General features: G+C 42.5%; 2 protein-coding genes across 5 annotated transcripts in view; both read right to left on the bottom strand.

Moving 5' to 3' along the window:
• The window catches only part of LOC144893007 (uncharacterized), an 812,187-nt gene that overhangs the window by 716,726 nt on the left and 71,268 nt on the right, over positions 1–24,193 (bottom strand). The window lies entirely within an intron of this gene.
• Positions 1–24,193, bottom strand: part of LOC137431665 (uncharacterized) — a 94,992-nt gene that overhangs the window by 2,791 nt on the left and 68,008 nt on the right. For all 4 annotated transcript variants that reach the window (XM_068123246.2, XM_078782304.1, XM_068123247.2 and 1 more), the window contains 6 exons: positions 20,729–21,056; positions 14,531–16,518; positions 9,533–9,621; positions 8,660–8,827; positions 5,887–6,036; positions 5,619–5,779 (listed from right to left, as the gene is read on the bottom strand). In XM_068123246.2, the coding sequence (XP_067979347.2) occupies positions 5,619–5,779; positions 5,887–6,036; positions 8,660–8,827; positions 9,533–9,621; positions 14,531–16,518; positions 20,729–21,056 (2,884 nt within the window). The remainder of the gene's footprint in view (positions 1–5,618; positions 5,780–5,886; positions 6,037–8,659; positions 8,828–9,532; positions 9,622–14,530; positions 16,519–20,728; positions 21,057–24,193) is intronic.

Below are 24,193 nucleotides of genomic sequence, written 5' to 3'. Positions count from 1 at the left end.
TCTCGGCATTTTCCCGTCTCTTATTTCGAGCGGTGTATGACTGAGCATGCCGCGATTAAAATATATATATATCTCAATGGACTTGAAGTTACAGGCCTTTGAGAATTCATTTCGTTCTATAAAGGGCAACTTTCATCGGATTTTCTTCCCGTTTTTTTTCAACCGAGTCTAAAACTATGTTAGCGACTGTGAAAAATGAAATGATATATCGAATTTGATTTGAAAGAAAACTGTGTGAGAGAGGAAGACACCACGGGCCTACAAAACAGGCCGCAAAGCTATGCGAGTTAATAAAATGGTGGATATTTGTTTATATGAAGCCTATCCCAAAATGGGTGGAGCTATGGTTCCCAGAATGGGTGGAGCTTTGAGGTTTTGTCTTCTCTGCAAGAACAAGAAGAAGAAGAAGAAGAAGCAGTGGTAACAACAACAACAGCAGAGGGCACTCTATGAGCAGCGTCTGCGACGCGGCTAAAAATGTACATAAACGACACAGTTCTATGAAACAGTTTCACAGGAAGAGAATGCGATGCGATGTGATGAAGAAGAATCCATCTTTATTTTATTTTTTTAAACCACAAAAGATTGAAGCTCCACGAAGTCAAGAATGTGAAACTGCGTGAATGTAATAAAATTAAAAATATACATAAACGACACAGTTCTATGAAACAGTTTCACAGGAAGAGAATGTGATGCGATGTGCTGAAGAAGAATCCATCTTTATTTTATTTTTTTAAACCACAAAAGATTGAAGCTCCACGAAGTCAAGAATGTGAAACTACGTGAATGTAATAAAATAAAAATATACATAAACGACAGAGTTCTATGGAATTTTAAATCGATTCATTTTCACATGAAGAAAATGAGGCGCAGATGAAGAAGATGACTGCATCACCGGAATTCACCTCAGGTTTTTGGCGTATCTTTCAAGTTGTGATTTTGTGAAAATCCTGAATATTCCTTTGGTTTTGTCGACACGTTTTGTTGAGAAGACGATCAACAAAACATTTTCCTTTTTGATTGACAGGTTACAAATGTGTTCTTGAATAGCCGAAATGTCGCGTTTGTTAATTCAAGTTGAATAGGTCTTGAGGCCTTTATTAATAATCTATATCTATGTATATCTATCTATATCTACTATATAACGACTTTGTTATCCCTTTTACGCCGCACCCAGTGACCCGATGCCCACGGCACGAATGCATTTTCCATCTACGAACCGCGCTCTTTGTTTATCACGTACAGCCATACTCGAAAAATCTGAATTCGCCGACTTTGGGACCCAAAAGCATCCGATTATCGGCCGATACGACGCCATCTTACGACACCATCGTATTGGCGTCTGCTGGGCGAGGGCGAAAGCTTTAAAAAAGTGTACTTCGCCGAGTGACGAAACGTATGCGTAGGCCTAGGCACTACCTATCCAGTTGTTGTGTTTCCGTTGTGGCCATGATCTCAACAAATGGCATAGGCCATGTGGCGTCGGGTAGGTCATGATCAGCCCCCCCCCCCCCCCCTCTTTCGTTTCACCAACTCCTGCATCTGCCACCATTCATGATTATCAAAGTAGGCTTTACCCTGTTCACGACAAGGTAGAAATCAGTGAGTTGTATACGAAGAGATAAAAGGATGGCATTGACCTCGAGACGGTACGTGATATTTTCAAAAGTATGTCATAGCGTTGTCATTTAAGTAGATTGCAATAAATACGTTGTTCATATACGCACTCTTCATTCTCATCTTTCTTCCTAACTCTTACTCGGACAAGGAAATCCCCTATGCCATCCATAATGGTACACATCTATCCATACACCACATCCTCCCTTCCGTGGATGTTCCACGGGTTTCGGCCAGTAACATAATAATGTTATTACAAAACAATATTAATACCAATAATATCCCACATCCCCAAAGGGGTTTTTCCTACTTGAACAAATGTCGAATCAACGTTTATAAATAGCTTATCATGGCGTTTTTGTGGGAGCAATGGCACAACGGCCTCTATCAGAGGTAAAAATATTATAAACTACAAACACGTATGATTAGCTTTTTAAACAGTCGCTAATGCTGTTTATAAAACTAAATAAAGAAATTTGGAGGAATTCCGACATCAGTAAGGTATATTTTACTTCCAGAATTTTAGAATCATTGGAATCTCCCGCGATGAAGCTAACTCCGAGGGCCTTTCACTCACTCACCGCAGGCAGATAGGTGGTCTTTCTGTCTTCTGCCGACTCCTATCCGGCCTAGCTCCCCCAGCTCTATCAGTGCTCTGTCTCCCAAATATTCCTACAGGTCGCACAAGATCTGCCAGTAACCCTCTTCTGGTGAAATTGCCAAAATCAAGACTCTCTGCTCACCTTCACTCCTTCATTCCTCTTTACTTCCGCCTCTGGAACAAACTCCCCCACTCTCTTCAATCCCACTCCTCCCTCCAGGTCTTTAAAACAACTGTTCACCACCATCTCTTATCTTCCCCCATCCAAAACCTTGATCTCTTCTACCCCCGTTAATTCACCCCAAATCCAATTTTGTTTTTGGAAATACTGACATTTTTCTTTCCTGGAAGTTCCAGCAGTGTCCATGTTTTATACTCCCCCCCCCCCCTTCCCATGCCTCCTCCCCCCAAGCCCTCTCCCTCCCACATATCTTCCGTTGTCCCTGTTCTCTGCTGTTGTACTTGTGTGCTTCCCTCTCTCTCCCCATCTTGTCTCCCGCTCCCTTTTTTTGTATGTTTTGTGTCGGTTTTTTTTTTTTGTGATTGATGTTAACTCTTACACGAGCCTCGATCTTGTATACAAAAAAAGAAAAGAAAAAAAAAAGAACTGAGCAAAGATCTACTGTACTCTACATACCCCACAAGTGTTGGGTAAATAACATGACCCGGGCACTAACATGGCATTTTTAGAAGCAAACTTTTGAAACTCGCTCCTGCTGTTTAACATGAAACTGAAAGGGAGGAAGTCTGTGGTGTGCAACATTTACCAAGCATCTGTTCCTTAACGGTTTAGAATGGAGTGCTTGCTCGAATGCTTAAACCACTTGGTGATCTCCCTACAATAACCTTGGTAAATGAACACACCCAATGTTCGAGACCCAACCATAGATCGACTGTAATCTATATACCCCAAAGAGGAATGACGCTTCATGCCACTCCCGTAGTAAGTGGGGGTACTAGTATTTATATAAAAAAAAATTGTAAAAAAAATATTAAATTTTTTTTTTTATGGCTGATTGAAATTATTATAAAAAATAAAATTTGTATATAAATAAATAAAATTTGTATATCTATCTTCTATCTATCTATATATATAAAAGAAAGTTTTTGTTTGTTTGTTTGTCTGCACGTTCTAATCTCCTGAACGGTGAAAGATAGGAGGAAACCTCTAAAACAAGAAATGTCGGGACGGGCCCCGGGAAGGTTATAGGCTAGATGGCGAGGCCGGTAGAGGCCGCCTCGGCCGGGCTGGGCCCATTTCGCAATAAAGCTTCTTCTTCTTTCAAAATTCTCTTGAAGTACAACTTATGCACTTAATAGGAATATCTGACTGATTGCAACACATGCTTTCAAAATTCTCTCTCGTGGGGCCCGACAGAAAAAAGAACAAGGAATCGTTGAGCACTAACTGATACTGGGCTCGCGTCAGACCTATGTACAGAAGATTAAATTCATTCAAAAAGACCTGGGCAACGCCGGGTGCATTCAGCTAGTCTTCTTATATATATATAAAAGAAAGTTTTTGTTTGTTTGTCTGTACGCGCTAATCTCCTGAACGGTGAAAGATAGGAGGAAACCTCTGAAACAAAAAATGTCAGGACTGGCCCCGGGAAGGTTATAGGCTAGGTGGCGAGGCCGGTCGAGGCCGCTTCGGCTGGGCCCATTTCGCAATTAAAAGCTGAGCTGAATTACAGTAGTCATTCTTCTACGGCCGCGAGTAAAAGCCGAATTAAAGTAGTAAATTCATTCAAAAAAACCAAAAATGTCGGGACAGGCCCCGGGAAGGTTATAGGCTAGGTGTTGAGGCCGGTCAAGGCCGCCTCGGCCGGGCTGGGCCCATTTTGCAATTAAAAGCTGAGCTGAATTATAGTAGTCAATCTTCTCCGGCCACGAGTAAAAGCTGAATTATAGTAGTAAATTCATTCAAAAAGAACCAAAAATGTCAGGACAGGCCCCGGGAAGGTTATAGGCTAGGTGGTGAGGCCGGTCGAGGCCGCCTCGGCCGGGATGGGCCCATTTTGCAATTAAAAGCTGAGCTGAATTATAGAAGTCAATCTTCTACGGCCGCGAGTAAAAGCTGAATTATAGTAGTAAATTCATTCAAAAAAAATCCGGGCAACGCCGGGTGCATTCGGTTAGTTTATAAATAAAATTTGTAAAAAAAAGATTAAAATATATACATATATTGTTGCGGTTTTGAGTTTGTACAGTGAGTCTAATAAAGGTTAAAATTTGCCCCCCATAGTTAGTCACACAAGCAACATGTAGCCTCGCGATAGTATCGTTATGTCTTAGTATTTGTGAGCTTAGTTCCTTTCCATTGTTAGTTCTGCGTTGAGTAAGAGCCAGGAGAATAGGCCCTACTGCCACCGATCATCCAACGTCTGTAGCCTCAATCCCTTTTGCGCTAACGTTGGTTCATTTTGCGCGGGTTAACACGAGGCAGGCTAGGAGGACCGGGGCGGAGTCGAGGGCGGAGCAGCAGAAGCGCTGACGGTAAGCACGAGCCGCCAATCAGGGCCCAGAGGTGGTGACGGCGGCGTTGCGGCACAGGGCGTGGCGAGAAGGGTCGAGAGTGTTCCAGAAGGTTCAGGGGGCGTAGCTATAAAAACCCGCTGCGAAAAGCCCTTGAAAGGACTCTCCCAGAAGGACTAGCGCAGGACTCGCAGATGAACAAAGGACTCGATGCAAAGAACTTGCGCACACTGACCAACCAGCTCAGAGGATCGAGGAAGAGGAGTTGTGAGCATCCGAGAGCTGTACAGATATGCGGGCGAAGCCAGACGCGCTTTTATGAGTGACGCTCGGTTGAGTTTTAGGCCGATCACTATACAGTGCATTTGAGACGCGGGAGTGAGGAAAACGGTTGAGTAATCACCAGCCGCGCTGAGAGTCCCGCCCTTTACCATTCCACCTCGTCATCTTCCTTGTTCAGGAGACGCGCTACGAGGTTCCTGCCATCGCCTGCTACCATCTTCGCGGGACGTGCGGGGGCCGTGGAGAGCCAGATGGGGACCGTCTCTGGACGACCACGTCGACGCGTTGGGGAACATCTACCCATCTGCAATTCCCTGTGTGAGTGTGAGACGGGCCCGTTGTCTGGGTTTGTAAATTTTGGTGGAGGCCCAGCATGTTCAACATTCATATATTAACAACTTAATTTTTTCCAACAAAATATTGTACAATTTTTCATATTTTTTGTTGCCCTTAACATATTACACACATAACATTTTATTCTCTACAAGGTGAAAAATGGGCCTACTTTACCAACAAATAAAAGCAATAGATATACGAGAACCTTAAATGCTGAGTGACATCGTTGAAACGTAAGCTGTTAAAAATGGTCATCAAAACAGCCAACTCTAAAGTAACATCAAAACACATACGTAGCTGAGAATACCTTCACGAAGAGTTTTAGTTGGCACAGCCTGTCCACCCCGGCTGCATTGTGCCATTTCCAATCGAGCCGCATAGCAAGTTGTGCAGTGTCTCTCTTTCTTACCCGACTCGTTTAACACCCAGTTATTAGAACAACTGTCACAGAAAATTCTTCCACATGACCTGGTAAAAAGAAGGAAATGACAAAAATGAAGTCAGCCTTCACAATGTCACTTCATGGTATAAGTCAAACCTTCATGGAGATATTTGTGCCTCAGAGACCCACATACCTGCAGTGGTGTTTGCGATTACGGATTGAGAAGTTGGATTGGCACTCAACACAGATTACGGCATCACGGTCTAGCTGCCAGTGGTGACCACTCGTCTGCTCCACCTCTCCACTCAGTCTTTCCGCTTTCTGCCACAGTGTATCCTTGTCTCTGAAAGAGAAAGAGTCAAGGATCACCTTACTGACTAGCAATGAGCAGAAGCTAAAGGATAAAGTTCATACACGTAGGTTTAAAGTTAGTTATGTCATAGTCATCTGATTAGCAATTAAGTAATGTTACATTTGTGGGGGTAGATGAAGGAATCTCATAGTAAAGGTAGGATTGTATAATTATAGCATGGACTGTGGACACGTAGGATAAATCTCGATGTACTTAAGTAGGGAGAATGTAGCTTAAGATTGTCTATCTGTCTTCACATGAGGGGTGAAGCAGCAATAACTAGTTAGGGATTAAGGTTAGTTTTCCCCGTGTTTATGATTTTTTCCCTCTGTGATTTCCCCCTAACATGTTATATTTACAAGGCCGGCCATGAAAACCCCCATTAAACAACCTTTACAACCATCACCGGCCCTATGAACACCGATTGGCAAGTAAGCCCCACCTAAATGGACCTCATAGGTAGGTCCCACCCAGTAGAGGCGGGGATTCAGTGGGCGGTTAAGAAGGCCGTGAGACCACGCCCCGAGGTTCATGATTGGCTCTCAAGAGGAAGGGGAGGAGCACGTCCCTCTCTTGGCTGGTTCTTGCTTGGAGAAGAGGGGGCCATTTTTGTTCTGATCATGGATGATCGTGGGCTGACTGTGTTGGGCGCGTTTTGGGAAGCGAGGAGCTCTTTGCCATGTCGGCAGTGTTTTGCAGGAAGTTTTGGACGACTGCTAGGCTCTTGGAATCTGAAGGTCACGTTGCACCTGATGGTAGAGAATCAAAGGAGGCCGTCTAATCTGCTCGCCTCACACTTGTAGTGCCTTAGATGTGCGGTGTTCGACGCCGCCATTTTGGAGCGCTTCCCGCGTGAGTGGCTACCCCAGTTTCAACAGCCGCCAAGCTCTTAAAAGTACTCGTTGGGACGCCAAGCTAAGTGCCGGCTGAAGGGGTTTTATTTTCATTTTATCTTTCCCTTGTGTGTTTTTGAGACTTGTGGAGGGTCCCTCAACATCAGACTTAGTTTTACCTCAGCCTTCATTTTATTGCTCGATTTATTTTCATTAAATCTTATTTGTTGAATTTCCTTGTCGTGTTTACTTGTTTGTGTTTTCAGAATAAACCCGTGTGTTTCGTGAGATAAATACCTCGCATCTCTTCTCGCCCGCGCACACAGAAAATAACCACTATATATTTGGCTGGTCGCCTCGGGAGTAAAACTGTCTCGGCTATTCGTCCAAGGCTGGTCTTAACCAGCTACGGACAGGACAGTATATAGTGTACATGGGGATAGATGTGCGTTGCGAATGTGAGTTAGAGTAAGTTTATGTTCTTTTTCTCCATAACCTTAACAACTCACACCATTTCATGCCAAAGGCATTTGAACTCATAACGACGTCAACATGTTCCTTCTTTACCGGACAAATTGCGTAGATTAGTGCAAGCCAAAAAAAAACCTCAAACGGAAGCCACCCATTAAGTTTGACATGTGGGCGCTAATCTCCAACCATCCACCCACTTTCTCAGAAAGCAAGTCCTGCCAGGAGCTATTCTACTAATCGGGCGCTGTTGTCAGGTCGGTATATAGGATCCCACCAATCACCATCCACAAAAGACCAACGCCACGCAGAGGGGCGAAGCAATGAAAGGAGGGAAAGCAAAGCTTGAACTTGTTTTTTTTTTACCTGGAGACACATTGGAGATTTTTTCTTGTACACACAGAGATTTGACAGCCTGGTGTTGGCTTAGCGGTTGGGGTGCAGGCTTGGGATCCTAGGATCCTGGGTTCGAATCCCGGTCGATCGCTGAATTAACGCCAGGGGGGTTCACTCAGCCTGTCATCCTTCCGAGGTCGGCAAATTGAGTACCAGTTCACTGGTAATTCCCTGTTTGTCGTAAAAAGGCGACAAAAATGGTTGGCGGCAGGAAGGGCATCCGGCCGTAAAACATTGCTTCAAAAAGGGGACCGAAAAACAACAACAACCACAGTCCCCGAAAAAGGCCAACCCCCGCTTGCGGGGAAAAATTGCCTCTAAAGGTGGTTTTTTTCGCGAAGCCCAGTTGTCACCTTGCTGCTACGGAGCCACCGCCTCTTCTCGCATCACGGCATGAGATACCTGCAGCCACACAGACCATCCATTCGGCCAGAACTTATATAGCGATCCCCATACGACCTGGGCGCTGTCAGAGCGGGAGTGGGGGATATAAAGCTCATACGATGTTTCGTTTCATAACTTTTGTTTGTTATTTGTTCCTCTATTCCTAATTTCGGAGTTTTCAGAGATTTAAAGTTTCTCGGAGTTTTCAGAGATTTAAAGTTTCCCGGAGTTAATAAAGGAAGAAACGTCCTGTTTCCTGTCGACTCGTGTGAATAAAGCTTCTGTAAATCAACCCGGGGTTATTCATCGTTTACCTGCGAAATCTCCACAGTAGCATACACCTAACTGCTATCACACTGTATATATTTCCATACTGTCTCCTCAAATCCCTGCCAATTCAAGTTACAGTAAACTAATGTCCCCCTAGCATCCTTGTCTTTTGTGTGATATTTGCACAAGTTCCTTCATGGGCCTTTCATAAATGTGGAAAAAAATGGACAAACCAAACAAAAAATACAAAACTAAATTCTTACCGCAACAGTTCTACGAAGCGCTCTTTGAGGCTGAATACCATGTCCTGTAGCTCAGCATTTTCAGCAGTGAGAAAACGATCTCGTGTTTGCAACTGTGTGCAAAGCTGATTGCAGTGTGTCCATCGTTTCTGCCAATCAATGTGCTCAGGCTCCTCGATGCTCAGCTGCCTTAAAAAGAAGAAAGACAGCAATGAGAACAATAAAGATGGCAGTTAAGATTTCAATGCATTGGTATCCCAAAAATTTGCCAATCAAGTTAAAGAACAAGACGGTATGGAGGTAGTGCTCCTGGGTCTGATTCTAGGCCATACTTTAAACTGTTGGATGGTGTTTTGCAAAAGGTGTTGCATTACAAAAGTGGGCATTGCTTGGTTGGGCGTTAATCTGGGGAACATCTGTTTGCATTAACGTTTTCTCATTAAAAAAGGAAAAGGAAAAAGATTGAGTGAATATGAATGAATGAATGAATGAATGCGTGCTGTGAAAATGGTGATTTTTTTTTCCTGGCCCAAGTTAAAGTAGGTGACCAGCTTGAGTCTCTGCAAAGGTTGCATCACTCATTTCAGTTGTCGACCTTTAAATCATTTGATACCTTCGAACAATCGGAGGGAGAGATTTACAAGAAGGAACTTAAATTTCTGTACTGATTTTCAATTGAAGGAGAAGATCAAATATAAATGTCCCCAAGCTGATTATTTGGATTATAATCTGTAAGATGTACGTTAAGACATGATGATGCCAGATATGCAATACGATTGCACCATCATGCTCAAATGAAATGCTGGTGTACATTTATTACAAGGATATTTATATTCATGAAAATTTTGCTGGACCATTACAAAAAATATTCACAAGATAGATGCAGGAATGTACCTTGCCACCTGGGCTTGCAGACTTCTTTCTTTCTCGGAGAAAAACACCAAATGTTCCTCTTGTTCTTGGTTACTATGCTTCGCAGTCGACTGTAAAAGGAGCACAGATCAAATAAAAAGTGGTCTGTTTAAAACAAGATGAGAAAAAAAAAATACAGTGCCATTCACAAGTATTGGAACATAGAAGTCAAATTTGTTATTATTGCTATATACTCAACAAATTTGGATTTGATATGAAAAGATCAACATTATGCAAGAGTACAAAAGTTGTTGTTGTTGTTCTCCTCCTTTTCCCCTTACAAGTTGAAGTCAAAGGAGGTCAGCTTTTTTTTCTTGGTATTTATATGCACAGACAGTGCCTTCAGAAAGTATTCACACCCCTGGACCTTTTTCACATTTTGTTGTTACAGCCTAAATTTAAAATGGATTAAATTGAGATGTTTTGTCACTGATCGACACATAATAAATACCCCATAGTGTCAAAGTGGAAATTAGTTTTTACAAAATATTTTAAAAATAAAAAGCTGAAACGTCTCGAGTCAATAGGTATTCAATCACTTTGCTATGATAACCAAATGGAGCTCAGGTGCATCAGATGTCCTTTGATCATCCTTGAGATATCTCGACAACATGTTAAGGGGGGCTACCTGTGGCCAATTCAATTCATTGGACATGATTGAGAAAGAAACACACCTTTCTGTATAAGCTCTCACAGTTGACAGTGCATGTCAGAGCAGAAACTCCACCATCAAGTCCAAGGAACTGTTGTAGATCTCCGAGATAGAATTGTGAGGAGACACAGATTTTGTGAAGTGCATAAAACAATTTCTAGAGTGTTGAAAATTCGCAAGAGCACATTGAGCTCCATCATTAGGAAATGGAAAGAACATGAACTACCCAGACTCTTCCGAGAACTGGCCATCCGACCAAAACTGAGCAACCGGGCAAGAATGGTCTTGGTCAAGGAGGTGACCAAGAACCCAATAACAACTCTGACAAAACTACAGAGTTCCTTGACTGAGATGGGAGAACCTGCCGGACGGACAACAATCCTGAGAAAAATTCACATGAGAGCACACCTGGAGTTTGCAATTAGGCACATGAAAGACTGAGAGCATGAGGTAAAATATTATGTGGTCTGATGATACGAAAATTGAACTCTTTGGCCTGAATGCAAAGTGCTACGTCTGGCAGAAACTGAGTACAGCTCATCACCCATCTCACACCATCCCTACTGTGAAGTATGGTGGTGGCAGCATAATTTTTTTTATGTTGAAGGCTCCAGTCACGGAATATATATATATATATATATATATATATATATATATATATATATATATATATATATATATATGTATATATATATATATATATATATATATATATATATATATATATATATATATATATATATATATATATATATATATGTATGTATATATATATATATATATATATATATATATATATATATATATATATATATATATTTCTCATCGAGGCCAGGCCTTAAATAAAATAACTGCAATGATAAATGTGAGGAAAGAGAAATAAAAGAGAATGTAAAGGTGAGGAGTGAAAAGTATATGATGTTTGTTTGCAAGAAAGAGAGGTTAATGCTAGCCCGGCATATTGCCTGGATGCTTCCGGTAGCTGTAGTTTGAGTGAAACAGAAAGTAAGACCAGCAATACTGACACGGAGAGTCCAAGATGGTTCCAGGCACCAATTTAACGCTCCTAAATCCGAATGGTAGTACTATCCGGAGCAGGTGCTGTCCACAACCTACTACCTAAAAAAAACCCGGTCCAACCGGATGGGTGTTTTTTAGGAGACACAATCTCCTTATTGGATGGCCGTAGCTCCTGAAGGGAACACATCTGCACTTTAACAGGTATTGCTTTCAGACCTGGAGGGTGTCACAGTCACCCTCCCCACTGGCAAGCCAGTGAGGGTCGTCGGTTTAGTCACCGACTACCCGACCATGCGGCACTGGGTTACATGTTACCAGTGGCAGTGAAGAAAGAGACTGACCTGACTAAAAATGCTATGGGGATGCTTTTCAGCGGCAGGGACAGGGAGACCTGTAAGGATAGAGGGAACAATTAATGGAGCCAAATACAGGCAAATCCTTGAGGAGAACCTGCTTCAGAGTGCAAAAGACCTTGGACTGCGGTGAAGATTTATGTTCTAACAGGACAATGACCCCCAGCATAGAGCCAAAGCAACACTGGAATGGCTTCAGAACAATAATGTGAAAGTCCTTGAGTGGCCCAGCCAAAGTCAAGACTTGAATCCCATTGGGAATCTGTGGAAAGACTTGAACATTTCTGTTCACAGACACTCCCCATCCAACTTGACAGAGCTTGAGCAAATCTGCAAGGAAGAATGGGAGAAACTCCCCAAATCCAGATGTGTAAAGATGATACAGACATACCTTAGAAGACTCAAAGCTGTAATCACTGCCAAAGGTGCTTCAATGAAGTATTAACTCAGGGGGTTGAAGTATTAACTCAGGGATTGAAGTATTAATTCAGGGGGTTGAAGTATTAATTCAGTGGGTTGAATACTTATGTAAATTAGATATGTAAATATCTACATATCATTTTTGAAATTATTATATCTTTTTTTTTCATTATCATTTTTTCAATGTATAATGATATACAATTTGAATGTATATCATTTTTAATTTTTTTGTAAAAAAAAAAAAAAAAAAAAAAAAAAATTCCACTGACATTATGTGTAGTTTCGTGACAAAAAAAAAATCTCAATTCATCCATTTTAAATTCAGGCTGCAACAACAAAATGTAAAAAAAGTCAAGGGGTGTGAATACTTTCTGAAGGCGCTGTACAATGGAGACGGACTTGACAAGACACCACAATAATTTGATTAAGGAGACTGGTTAGACAGGTCAGCCGAGAGATTTGCAAAATTGGTCTATTCTGGCTTGCCGAAAGACGGATACACATTTATTGCAAGTCGTTCGGAGTGACAGAAAGTTCCCACTAGTTGGGTTAACCGTCTATGTTGAGAAATCAAGTTGTTGACTGCTATAGCTTGGCCACAGGATACAGTGAACCAGGGAGAAGAAGGTGGATTGGACAGCCACATAAGGGTTGCAATAAACTTGTGCATAAGAGAAAGTACACTTTTATGAAAGTAGTTCCAGGCAAAATCGCAATATGCTATTATTTTCAGAAACAAATGCTCTATAATAATCCATTGAAGACTGCGAGCATAACAACAAATTGAAAATTCAAACAGTATGATTTTAGGCTGCAGGATTATTAGCCTTTCAGTCCTTGGTGGAATTTTTATTCAAATGGTACTTAATTTGTTCTCAACCACTGTTGCAAAAGTGAAACAATTTGACAACCTCCATTTGTCAGGTAATTCAAACAATTGCTGTCTGCTTGAATTTTATGGGGGAATTGGGCCTGACAATTTTGAACGATTTAATACACAAAGCCGATTTCTTGTTCCCAATTTATTTTATTGGCTCGAGGCACATTCTGTGGCAGACTTTTGTTGTTTTTGTATTAAAAATGGCAAATATTTGAATCAAAAATGTAATGCCGACTCTGTTTTGACAAAGCCATATCTTCAAAAGGTGTTCAAAACATTTTTAAGAACGAGATGATCACAATAGTCCGAGACACGTCAACTTTTATTTTAATTTTTAAATACATTATCCCTTCACTTCAATGTACCTGCTCCATTTGTCCTTAATATTGTCCGTGCTAGTAAAGCAGAAGTTTTCTGAAACCTATTTCAGCTACAACTCGGTTGCTTCAGTCTTTCTTTTCTTCATCTTCAACAAATCTGTGGCACCTGCAGTGAGACTTTAAAAGCATTGTGACAGATGTCCCTGCGTCCCAGGTTGCGGCTATGCAAGGGGTGATCTAGCTGCTGAAGCCACAGTCATGAATGCCAGTCTGCATGACATGGGTCTTATGCACAGGCATGCTGTTGTGAATGAGTAGCATGTCTTGAATCCAACATCCACAGACATTTGTCATTGATGATGTATCAAATCAACAGAACGTTGATTGAGTTTTGCTAACCTCAGTGGGAAGAAAGAAGAAGCTGACGTTTCAGGGGTTAACCCCTTATTTGCAATTGATTGCCTGCTGCAATTTAAAATACTAGGGCATGCCCGTACTATATATATATCTAAAATTATATCCCCCCCCCCTCTATTTACATGAAATGGTTTGGTCCATTCGCAAAGCCAAAGCGAACGGCTTGCGAGTACGGTGACAATCCCCCCCCTCTATTTACATGAAATGGTTTGGTCCAAAGCGAACGGCTTGCGGAGTTTGGTAAAGAAATCGCCATAGCTCGGTAACTACTTCTCCGATTAATATGAAACCTTGAAAAGGCACATCCTCGGGTCCCCAGCAATATACCTGGCAAGTTTCAAGTATATCGGACCCGTGGTTGTCGAGAAACAGCGGTCACAGACAAACGACAAACACACAGACAAACACACAGACATACAGAGATTACTGGAATTATAGATAGATTACCTTGTGATTGTAGTTTTGTGAGGCATATAGTCAATTAGGTTCCACAGGATCGTGCAGAGGCGATGCGCTTACCTTTGAGCTATCTCGACAGGGCTCAGCTCATTCTCAGCCCAACTATAAACTGTCAGATTGGTGCTTCACATACAAAGTGTGCCTTTGCTCAATTGGACTTTCAGCTGAAAACCCATCTGCTGATATTACTTGATGGATGTTAAAGATCCCTGGTGTCCTTCATGAAAGGTAAGCAAATTATGACTGACATCCTGGTCAAGTTTGAAATGTCACCTTCATTCAAACATCATACTTGTTCCACCGATTCGTCAAATACACCCCAAGGTAATGATGACAGGGGCCGCTGAAGTAGTAGTATTTACTTATATGCATAAGAAAATAAAAAAAGGAAGCAAATGCTGAAAGTAAAATCGATTTGCATATTTAAAGATCCTGCTATTATCACAAAGGCCACTGTACCTGTAACTGATCAGGAAACTCTATTTTTTGTTCTCCAATGACTTGGCTTGAGTTGCCTTCAGATGTCTCAAAATCCTGCTGGCTGGAGACTAGTTTCTCAACAGTGAGACGAGCAGCACCTTCAGTACTTAAAACGCTTTCGGAAGGTCCAAATGACACCTCTTCATGAAAATTCTGCTGTGAAGCTTTTTTCTTTACTCTGTGCTCTTCTTGTGTTGTCGAGTATGTAGAAATGTCTTCGAAAACCTCCAAACATTCATTCATCTTGTTTGCGAGTTCGCAATTCCCTGTTATCAGTGCTTGCTGTTGCACACTAAATTCTTCCATTGGCTCTTTATTTCCCCATTTCGACATATTCTGTGTTTGCTTGTTTGAAGCCTTAATAAGATTCTCATGGCAATTCGAATAATCAGGTGCATTTTTCTCATCCGGCTGGTCTGTCGTTTTCAGGTGATCCACAGCAGATTCTTCAGTTGCACCTTGCGATTGCAAAATCGATTTATTTTTCAAAAGACAAGCAATTTCATCCTGTTTTACATCCAAATGGTTTTTCAGCATGTCCCTCTCATTTGTTAATGAATCTAGATCAACCTTAGCATCCTTTTTCAAATCAGCTAGTACCTGTTCTACCTGCTTCAGTTTTCCTTCAAAGCATTTTTGGTCTAAATCTAGTTTTGAGCTTAGTGCATTTTTCTCATTCTCAATGACATTCTTGGCCTCTTCGAGAGATTCTTTACGTTTTTGTTCCTCCTGCAGTGATAATGCATTTTCTTCTAGTTTTCTCCTTAACGTTTCCTTTTCCTCTTTCAAAGCATATAGTTGATCTTCCAGGTTGCAGGAATCAGATTCCTTTTCTTTGTAGCATCTTTGCAGATCCCTGAGAGATTCTTCAGCAGTCTCTCTACTACTAACCAAAGAGTAGTTGTCTTCCTCTAACTTTTTAACTCTTTCTAAAAGAACAGTAATCTCCTTCAAGGCAGTGGACAGCTTCTCAACAAGGTCATCATTTTGCTCCTGGAGTTTTGGGTGTTTTCCAGCCAAAAACGTCTGCGTCTGAGCGTCCTCCACCTGCTTTTGTTGCTGCTCTGCAGAACTCTTGGTTTCCTTTACTTTTGCCTTTTTTTCATTACATTGCTTTATTTCCTCCATATGCTGTTGGATGAGCTCTTTAATTTGCCTTTCAAGAAGTTCTCTCTCAGCAATTGCATCCGACTTAATATTAAGAACTTCTTCCTGTAGCCTCTTAAGTGTTTCTTTATCAGCAACATCAGATTCTCTTCTTTTGAACAACTGGTCCTCAGGTTGATCGATGTGTGTAGTGTGTTGCTCTTCACTTTCTCTCAATATCAGAGGTAGCACATCCTGCTGCCGTAACGTATTGAGCGAAGTACTATTATCTGTGTCTAAAACTGAATTTTTTGCTTCTGGACTTTCTTTTGCCAATTTAAGTTTGTCTGAAGGCATCTTACTTCTTTTGTTCACTTCCAACTCCTGCAGACAATGCAAAGAAATTATTGAAGCCTCTTCCTGCAGGCACATCATTGCATCAGCCTTTACAGTAGATGTTTCAGGTTTCAATGCCAAAGCCATATTCCCATCTGCATGCTGCTGTGAGACATCCGACCACTTTAGTTCTTCATCGATTTGCTTCCCTCCTTGGCGAATGGTCAACAAGCAAGAAAGTAGATCTTGCACTTTCCTTCTGAACAAAACTTCATAACTTTTACACCTTTCATTATCACTCACTCCTATAATGGCTTCAATAGAAAATGTGTGAGCTAGTGTCTGCAGCGTATCTTCCAGACTATGCAGATGGTCTAGTTCAGGTTTTGTCTCCAATGGTAGTTTTGCTCCATCTACTTTTGTAATCTGTATCTCATGGAGCATCTTTTGCTGAAGCTCAGCATTTGCACTTTCCAGCAGAGCCAACTTTTGCTTCAGACCATCCTCATGTTGTTCATACAACATTTCCAATTCTTGCAATTTACCTGTGAAGGATACAAAAAAAACAAATCAGGATCGACACACTTGAGCACCGCCTAAAATCATTATTTACAAAATGAATGGTGATGTCATGAATATAGCCTGACATTCCCACACATAAGCCTCATGCCAAATCAGTGTGCCCCAAATAGGCAGCTGCAGAAATGCTTGTAGCTTTTGACATGTCTCCATAAAAGTTAGTATGGCAGGCGTATTTGGGGATAAACATTCAAAGGACCTCAATTCACAGGGGTTTGAAAGAAACAAAGGTACAGAGGATTTTCAAGCTTCACAATTTCTACAAGATTTATTGAAGGGGATCAAGCTCCTTGCACAGTACTTCTTCAAACATCTAGATATGATATAGAATGAGATGAACGAGATGAAAAAGATAATAGAATGAGACGATGCCTAAATGAATGAGATGGTGATGTGTTTTGTTCAACGATGAAGTAAATTTTCATTTGGATGGAAGTGTGAACAAGCATTTTAGTCAATGCCTGAGAAAATCTGCCAAAATGTGTTTTGACTTTCCAAGATGCACGCTAAGTTGTCAGGGAATGTGGCGGACACGTCAAATGCATATAAAGAAATGCTAAAGTCTTAATTATTTCATTTATTTATGCCTACTTTGAATGAATTCCTTCTAGGTTTGTAAGAGTTATATAATAAATTAATACATCACTCTTATGTGGGACATCCATAGTTCTCTGACAGATTGAAAATATCCAAAGGTGGTAGATACCAAATCTAGAAAATAAAGTCGTCTGTTTTGCAGTCCAGTCTGGGTTTGATCCTTGACCTGACAAACTGCAAGAATTTAAGTGGTGTCTCTCACGCAAGGACTTTGTTTTGTTTTTGTGTACGAGTCGAGACTTGAATAAGAGCTAACACATACAACATATAATAAAGGGAGTGGGAGACAAGAGGGGGAGAGAAACAGGGAAGCACAACAACAGTAGGGAACAGTCACATCAGGAGATCTGTGGAAGATAGAGGGTTGGGGTGGGGTACATGGGATAAACAAGATAGACACTACAGGGGATTTCAGGAAAGAAATCAGGGAATTTGAAGGAGGTGGGTTTGGGATGGATTAATGGGGGTAGAAAAGATCAAGGTTTTGGATGGGAGAAGATATGAGATGGTGGTGAATGGCTGTTTTGAAGACCTGAAGGGAGGAGTGGGATTGAAGAGAGTGTGGTAGTTTGTTTCAGAGGTGGGAAAAAAGAGGAATGAAAAAGTGAAGGTGAGCAGAGAGTGTTGATTTTGGCAGTTTCACAAGAAGAGAGTTGCTGGCAGATCTTGTGCATCCTGCAGGAATATTTCGGGGACAAAGCACAGATCAGGGGGTGCAAGGCTGGAGAGGAGTCGGTAGAAGATCGAACGCCAGCCAACCTGCATGCGGTGAGAGAGTAAAAGACCCTCAGAATCAGCTTCATCGTGGGAGAGACCAATGATGCAAAAAGCCTTGGTTTCTACAGCGTGAAGCCGAGTTAGGTGTGAGGCAGGAGCACCAGCCCAGAGGGGAGAGCAGTACTCCATCAAACTGCGGATGAAAGCTTTGTAAGTAGTGAAAGCTCAGTAATGCCAAAGAAGGACTTCGCACGATGGAGGATGCCCAGTCGGTGACTGGCCTTGGATGCCAGCTTGGAAATGTGGCTCTCCCAGAAAAGATCATGACAGATTAATGAGACACAAAAGCTTGAGTGACAGAACTTTTCCGAGAGGATTGTTGAGAAAGTAGATGGGAGGGTTGTCCAGATGGTCTTTTCGGAGAGGCAAGGTGAGAGTGTGAGATTTGTCAGGATTGAAAGACATGTTCAACTTGTTTGACCAGCTTATAATTTTATCCAAGTCTGCAGAGAGTGAAGAGGCTGCTGCCTGTCGATCTGAGGGATGAGAGATGAAGCGGCAGAGGGTGAAGTCATCAGCCAAATAATAAAGAGGATTTTTCAGAGTCAGAGAGATCATTGATGAGGATTAGAAAAAGCACAGGGCCCCGAACACTTCCTTGAGGAACTCCAGCTTGGACAGGAAGGGGAGATAAGAGAAAAGAAACTTGCATCAATGAGTGATTCATTCGCTGGATGGATGATAAGCTGGACGTTCCATCAGCTAGCATTACTTAGTAGTCCTTAAAAATCCCACAGTCTTTTCACGATGAATAAGCGAGTCGTTGCCAGAATACATGGGTGGCACTGCTGCACCCGCCTTTTCCCTCACCCCCATAAATGATGCAAGCTGCAGCCACCGACTGCATGCTTTCAGACTGGATCAGAGTGGATGAAAAACCCAAGGTCATTGACAGTTGCTATCGGTTCATCAACTTGCGTGGAAAAATGTCTTGACATGCTGTAAAAGTACAGTGTTGCCACCCATTTACTATTTGTGTCATTTATTTTTACATAAATTGTACACTTTATAAACCTGACAGTGTCCAGGTCATCCTGCTTGCATGCAAAGGGTTCATCTGGTGGCTCTAATCTAGTCCTGTTAAAGGTAGATTTATTGTTTGATTAAACAAGATCACATAATGTGATTTGGTATGCTCGGCCAAAGATAATATTTATCAGGTGACTGCCTCGGCAAAGCACTCGGCAGAAATCCATCACAAGATTTCAAACTGCATGTAACGCGACCTTTGACACGGGATCCAGCAGGAGGTCTCTTCGAACGTTGGCAGGCAGGTCGGACCACGTGACCGTTACCTGACGTATAATGCTGTTTAAATTTAAAGAAAATGTCCAATGCGTTCCACATGTTTCCACTTGTCTATGTTGTCAGAAACACTTGCTCAAAGTGGGGAGTGGAGGAGTGGGGGTCAGGGGAGCAGGCGAAGAAGAGGCAACAGTCGTAAGAAAGCAGAGTGTTCCTTGCACTCGCAGACCATTTCACTAAATAACGTTGAAGTAGTAAAGATCCCAACACTCCTTGTATTTCGGTGTAATTAAAATAAATGTACCACTTGTAAACACGATTGTGGGTAAATACCTTTTGACCCATGTCACGCCGACGGAACAACCTTATTGCAATCTCTTACAGGTACCGATCCATATTTTCTTTTTTTTTCTTTTTTTGTATACAAGATCGAGGTTCGTGGAAGAGCTAACATCATTCACAAAAAAAAAAAAAAAAACACGGACACAAAACATACAATAAAGGGAGCGAGCGACAAGATGGGGGAGAGAGAGAGGAAAGGCCACAAGCACAACAGCAGAGAACAGGGACATCGGAAGATCTGGGGGAGGGAGAGGGCTTGGGGGGAGGAGGCTTGGGAAAGGGGTGGGGGTGGGGGTAGAGGTATAAAACACATGGACACTGCAAGGACTTCCAGGAAAGAGTCGGTATTTCAAAAAAGTGCATGTGGGGTGAATTAACAGGGGTAGAAAAGATCAAGGTTTTGGATGGGGGAGGATAAGAGATGGTGGTGAACAGCTGTTTTAAAGACCTGGAGGGAGGAGTGGGATTGAAGAGAGTGAGGGAGTTTGTTCCAGAGGCGGGAGAAAAGAGGAATGAAGGAGTGAAGGTGAGCAGAAAGTCTTGATTTTGGCAGTTTAACCATAAGAGGGTTGCAGGCAGATCTTGTGCGACCTGAAGGAATATTTGTGGGACAGAGCCCAGACAGAGCAGGGGGTACAAGGCCGGAGATGAGTCGGTAGAAGACAGAAAGACCACCAAACTGCCTGTGGTGAGCGAGTGAATGGCCCTTACAATCAGCTTCATCGCGGGAGATTCCAATGATTCTGAAAGCTTTGGTTTCAACAGCGTGAATCCGAGCCAAGTGTGAGGCAGGAGCACCAGCCCAGAAAGGAGAGCAGTATTCCATTGTTCCGTCTTTGTATTCCTTCCGTCAGTCATTTGTCATTATCGTTATTGGCGTATTCATTGGCGTCAGGAAGGGCATCCGGCCATGAAACATTGCCTCAAACAAGGAACCATGATTGTCATGGGGCCCGCAAGGCTAACCCCCGCTCTAGCGGGGGAAAATGTTCTCAAAACGATCATTCATTCATATTCAGTCATTTGTCATTATCCAATACAGTATTCCTTCCGTCAGTCATTTCTCTGCGAAGCATGACCTAAGCCATGTATGATTGCAAGCATAAGTACAAGTCCAACATGATTTTCCCATGTTTCCCATTTTCCCATGTTTCCCATGATTTTCCCATGATTCCCATGTTGGAATTTCCTCGTAAAAGTAGTGTTTAAAGTTACCTGCACGACTCGGGTTTTCCAATGCTTCCACCATCAGCCTGAGGTTCATATTCTCCTGTTCAATCTCCGTTTTGAACCTTGCAAGTTCTTCTCGCTCTCTTCTCAGCAAATCTTGCTCTTCGTTCAGCCCAACTCTGTCCAATGGAAGTTCACCTGTACTCTGCAAGGTTTGTTGTTCAAATTCAACATTTTTAGCTTGCAGCTGCTTAATCATGTCCTCCAAGCTGCGTTGGCGAAGCTCTGAATGATCCATGGCCAACTGCAGCGTCTCAAGTCGTTCTTCAGGAATCAAGTTGCTTTTATCCAAACAATCTGGGATGTCATGCATCTATGTAACAGAGACAGAGGCGACACACACACACACACACACACACACACACACACACACACACACACACACACACACACACACACACACACACACACACACACACACACACACACACACACACACACACACACACACACACACACACACACACACACAGTTAGGGGACATCTAGATAATTACACATTGAAAAATGGGAAATTATTAAAATTGCAATGTATGCACGGTCACCCTCTTGATCTTTGCATCTCTAATATATTCCTGTCATATTTGATGGATGACCAGGTGGTATATATAAAATTTCCCATTAACACAATAATTTAGGTTATCCTTTCCTGAATTGCATAAAATACAGGGTGACCCCTCTCCTCCCCCAAAATAACCCACCTTTTGTCTAATATCTCCCGTCTTAATAAAAGACAACCTCGTTTTTTTCAGGTGATTGAAGAAGAGTGAACCACAACACAGACTATGAAAGTTGGCGACAATTATTCTCTTTTTAACTCACCCATGACTAAATCAAGATGAGCTGTTAAAACCATAATGATGTCCTTCAGTCAGTCCGTCCTTCCTTCTGCCAGTCAATGGGCCCATTAACATTTTAAAGTTTTTTTCCCCCTACTCCTCTGAGGCAGCTCAACATATAGTTTTGAAACTCGGCATGATGATTCATGACATCGATGCACAAAACCAAATGGAGTACTTTCTAAAAATTTCCATCCATGTGATGAGATAATTAGCTAATTCTAATCTATGTTTGTAATCAATGTTTGTACGTCCATATCACAAGAATCCTATATCTTATGAGATTGTGAATTCAATAAAAACGATGTTTCATCATTAATTCGATTTAAAACTCTTAATTTTATTCCAATCATAATTTAATTTAACCTCTTGATGAAATTTAAACCTATTACTTTAATTAATACCCTCTTGCTTTGAAGGATGGGAAATAAATGAGGAGGGGAGGTCAAAGTTGCGGTGGGGTTGGGTGGCAGTCCATTCAGTCCTTTTTTAGTCCGTTTTTACACTTTTGTCCTTTTAAGACTCTTTCTACACGTTACACTCTTTAGACCCCTTAATACCCTATAGACCTCTTAAGACCCTATGCAGTCGATCCTCTAGACCCCAACTACTATTGGAATGTACCCTTTGGACTTTTAGACCCCATAGAGTGTCGAGCTTTTCAACAATTGGACCCCTTAAGACCGTTAAGACACCTTTAGGCACTTTAGACCACTTAAACACATTAGACCCTCGAGATTTATTAGACTGCTTAGACCCCACGAGCCTTTAGTCCTGTTAAACCCATTGGGCTGCAGTCCAAGCTGTGGCCTCAGGCTGACAGGTTCACCGGCTCCTGGTAGAGGGCAGTTCGCCCGAGGGGCAAAGGTTATTCTTCCCGGGCACCTGTGAACGGTATGTCTGGGAGATTCACTTAGGAGAGGTGTGGCTGGGCTGCCCCTTGGTGGCGGAACCTTGAACGACCATAATTGCCTGAAAAATGAACTGCCATGGCAGGTGGACCAACAGCGTTTCTCTGATGCTCCAAGACAGCCCAGCATGTGATAACCCACTGTGCTGGGCTAACTGATGGGCATGGATCAATGTGAGGAGCTGATGTGGAGTCTGCCATCTTATCTTTTGCGTTTGTGTTTGGGTATATAGGCGATGGCATGAGAGGAACACACTATGACAGGGTAGTGGTGGCATTTGGCAACCGAAGAAAGAAATTTGTGTGTGCATTTTTGGTGAGTGGGGAAGTGGTGCTCTGCCAGCGGTTCAAGACAAGCTCTGGAGGAGAAAGGAGTTCCACCATGCCCCACCCCTAGTTGCTCCAACTGCAACTGTAATTGGGGAATCCACAGGGAGGAGGGTCAGGTTCAGTCAGCCCTGGAGCAGGAGGGCCCCTGGTGACCATGTAAAGACTGCAAGTCATTGGTTGGGCCCCTCTGGAAAAGACAGTGAGTAAGCTGTTGTCCTGCTGGGATGTGAAATGAATGGGGGGTGGGGGGGGGCGGGGATTCTGCAAGACCCATCAGCCCATCAGTGAACACATCGACCGACAAATTGTGCAATTTCCTCAATGGTATATAGCAAAATACATCAGGAATAGTGGGGATTTCACGCAATAAATCAGGGATCTTACATTGAGAGGAGATGAGATCAGGATTTCTTTTAATTCTGTATTAAAAAAAAAAAAAAAACCACCTTTAGAGGCCATTTTTCCCCGCAAAGCGGGGGTTGGCCTTTTTCGGGAACCGTGGTTGTTGTTGTTTTTTGGTCCCCTTTTTGAAGCAATGTTTTACGGCCGGATGCCCTTCCTGACGCCAACCCTTTTTGCCACCTTTAACGACAAACAGGGAATTACCAGTGAACTGGTACTCAATTTGCCGACCTCGGAAGGATGACAGGCTGAGTCAACCCCCCTGACGTTAATTCAGCGATCGACCGGGATTCGAACCCAGGATCCTAGGATCCTAAGCCGGCACCCTAGCCGCTAGCCCAACACCAGGGTTTTGGCCATGGAAATGGTATTCTGTATCACCATTAAATCGAATTCCAATCGATTTAGCCATGGGAGGCATGTCAGGGGGGTTGACTGCCAAACAAGTGTTTGGCAGTAAAAGGATTGGAAGATAGCATGTGGATCCTGTGAATTAGAAATGGAGGGAGTTTTTGTTTTTTGGTTTTTTTTGTATACAAGATCGAGGCTCGTGAAAGAGCTAACATGAATCACACAAAAAGACAAACCGACACACAAAACACAAAAAACAAGGGGAGCGGCAGACAAGATGGGGAGAGAGGGGGAAGGACACAAACAACATTTGAGAGCAGGGACATCGGTAGGACTTGGGGGGAGGTGGGAGAGGAATAAAACATATGAACACTGCAAAGACTCTGGGGTGAATTACCGGGGGTAGAAAAGATCAAGGTTTTCGATGGGGGAAGCTAAGAGATGGTGGTGAACAGCTGTTTTAAATACCTGGAGGGAGGAGTGGGATTGAAGGGAGTGGGGGAGTTTATTCCAGAGGCAGGAGAAAAGGGGAATGAAAGAGTGAAGGTGAGCAGAGAGCCTAGACTTTGGCAGTTTAACCATAAGAGGGTTGCAGGCAGATCTTGTGCGACCTGAAGGA

The sequence above is a fragment of the Myxine glutinosa genome, chromosome 7 (genome assembly GCF_964187855.1).
Source record: "Myxine glutinosa chromosome 7, kmMyxGlut1.1, whole genome shotgun sequence".
NCBI lineage: Eukaryota > Metazoa > Chordata > Myxini > Myxiniformes > Myxinidae > Myxine > Myxine glutinosa.
The sequence above is the reverse complement of the archived record's forward strand: the minus strand, read 5'-3'. Positions and strand labels throughout refer to the sequence as shown.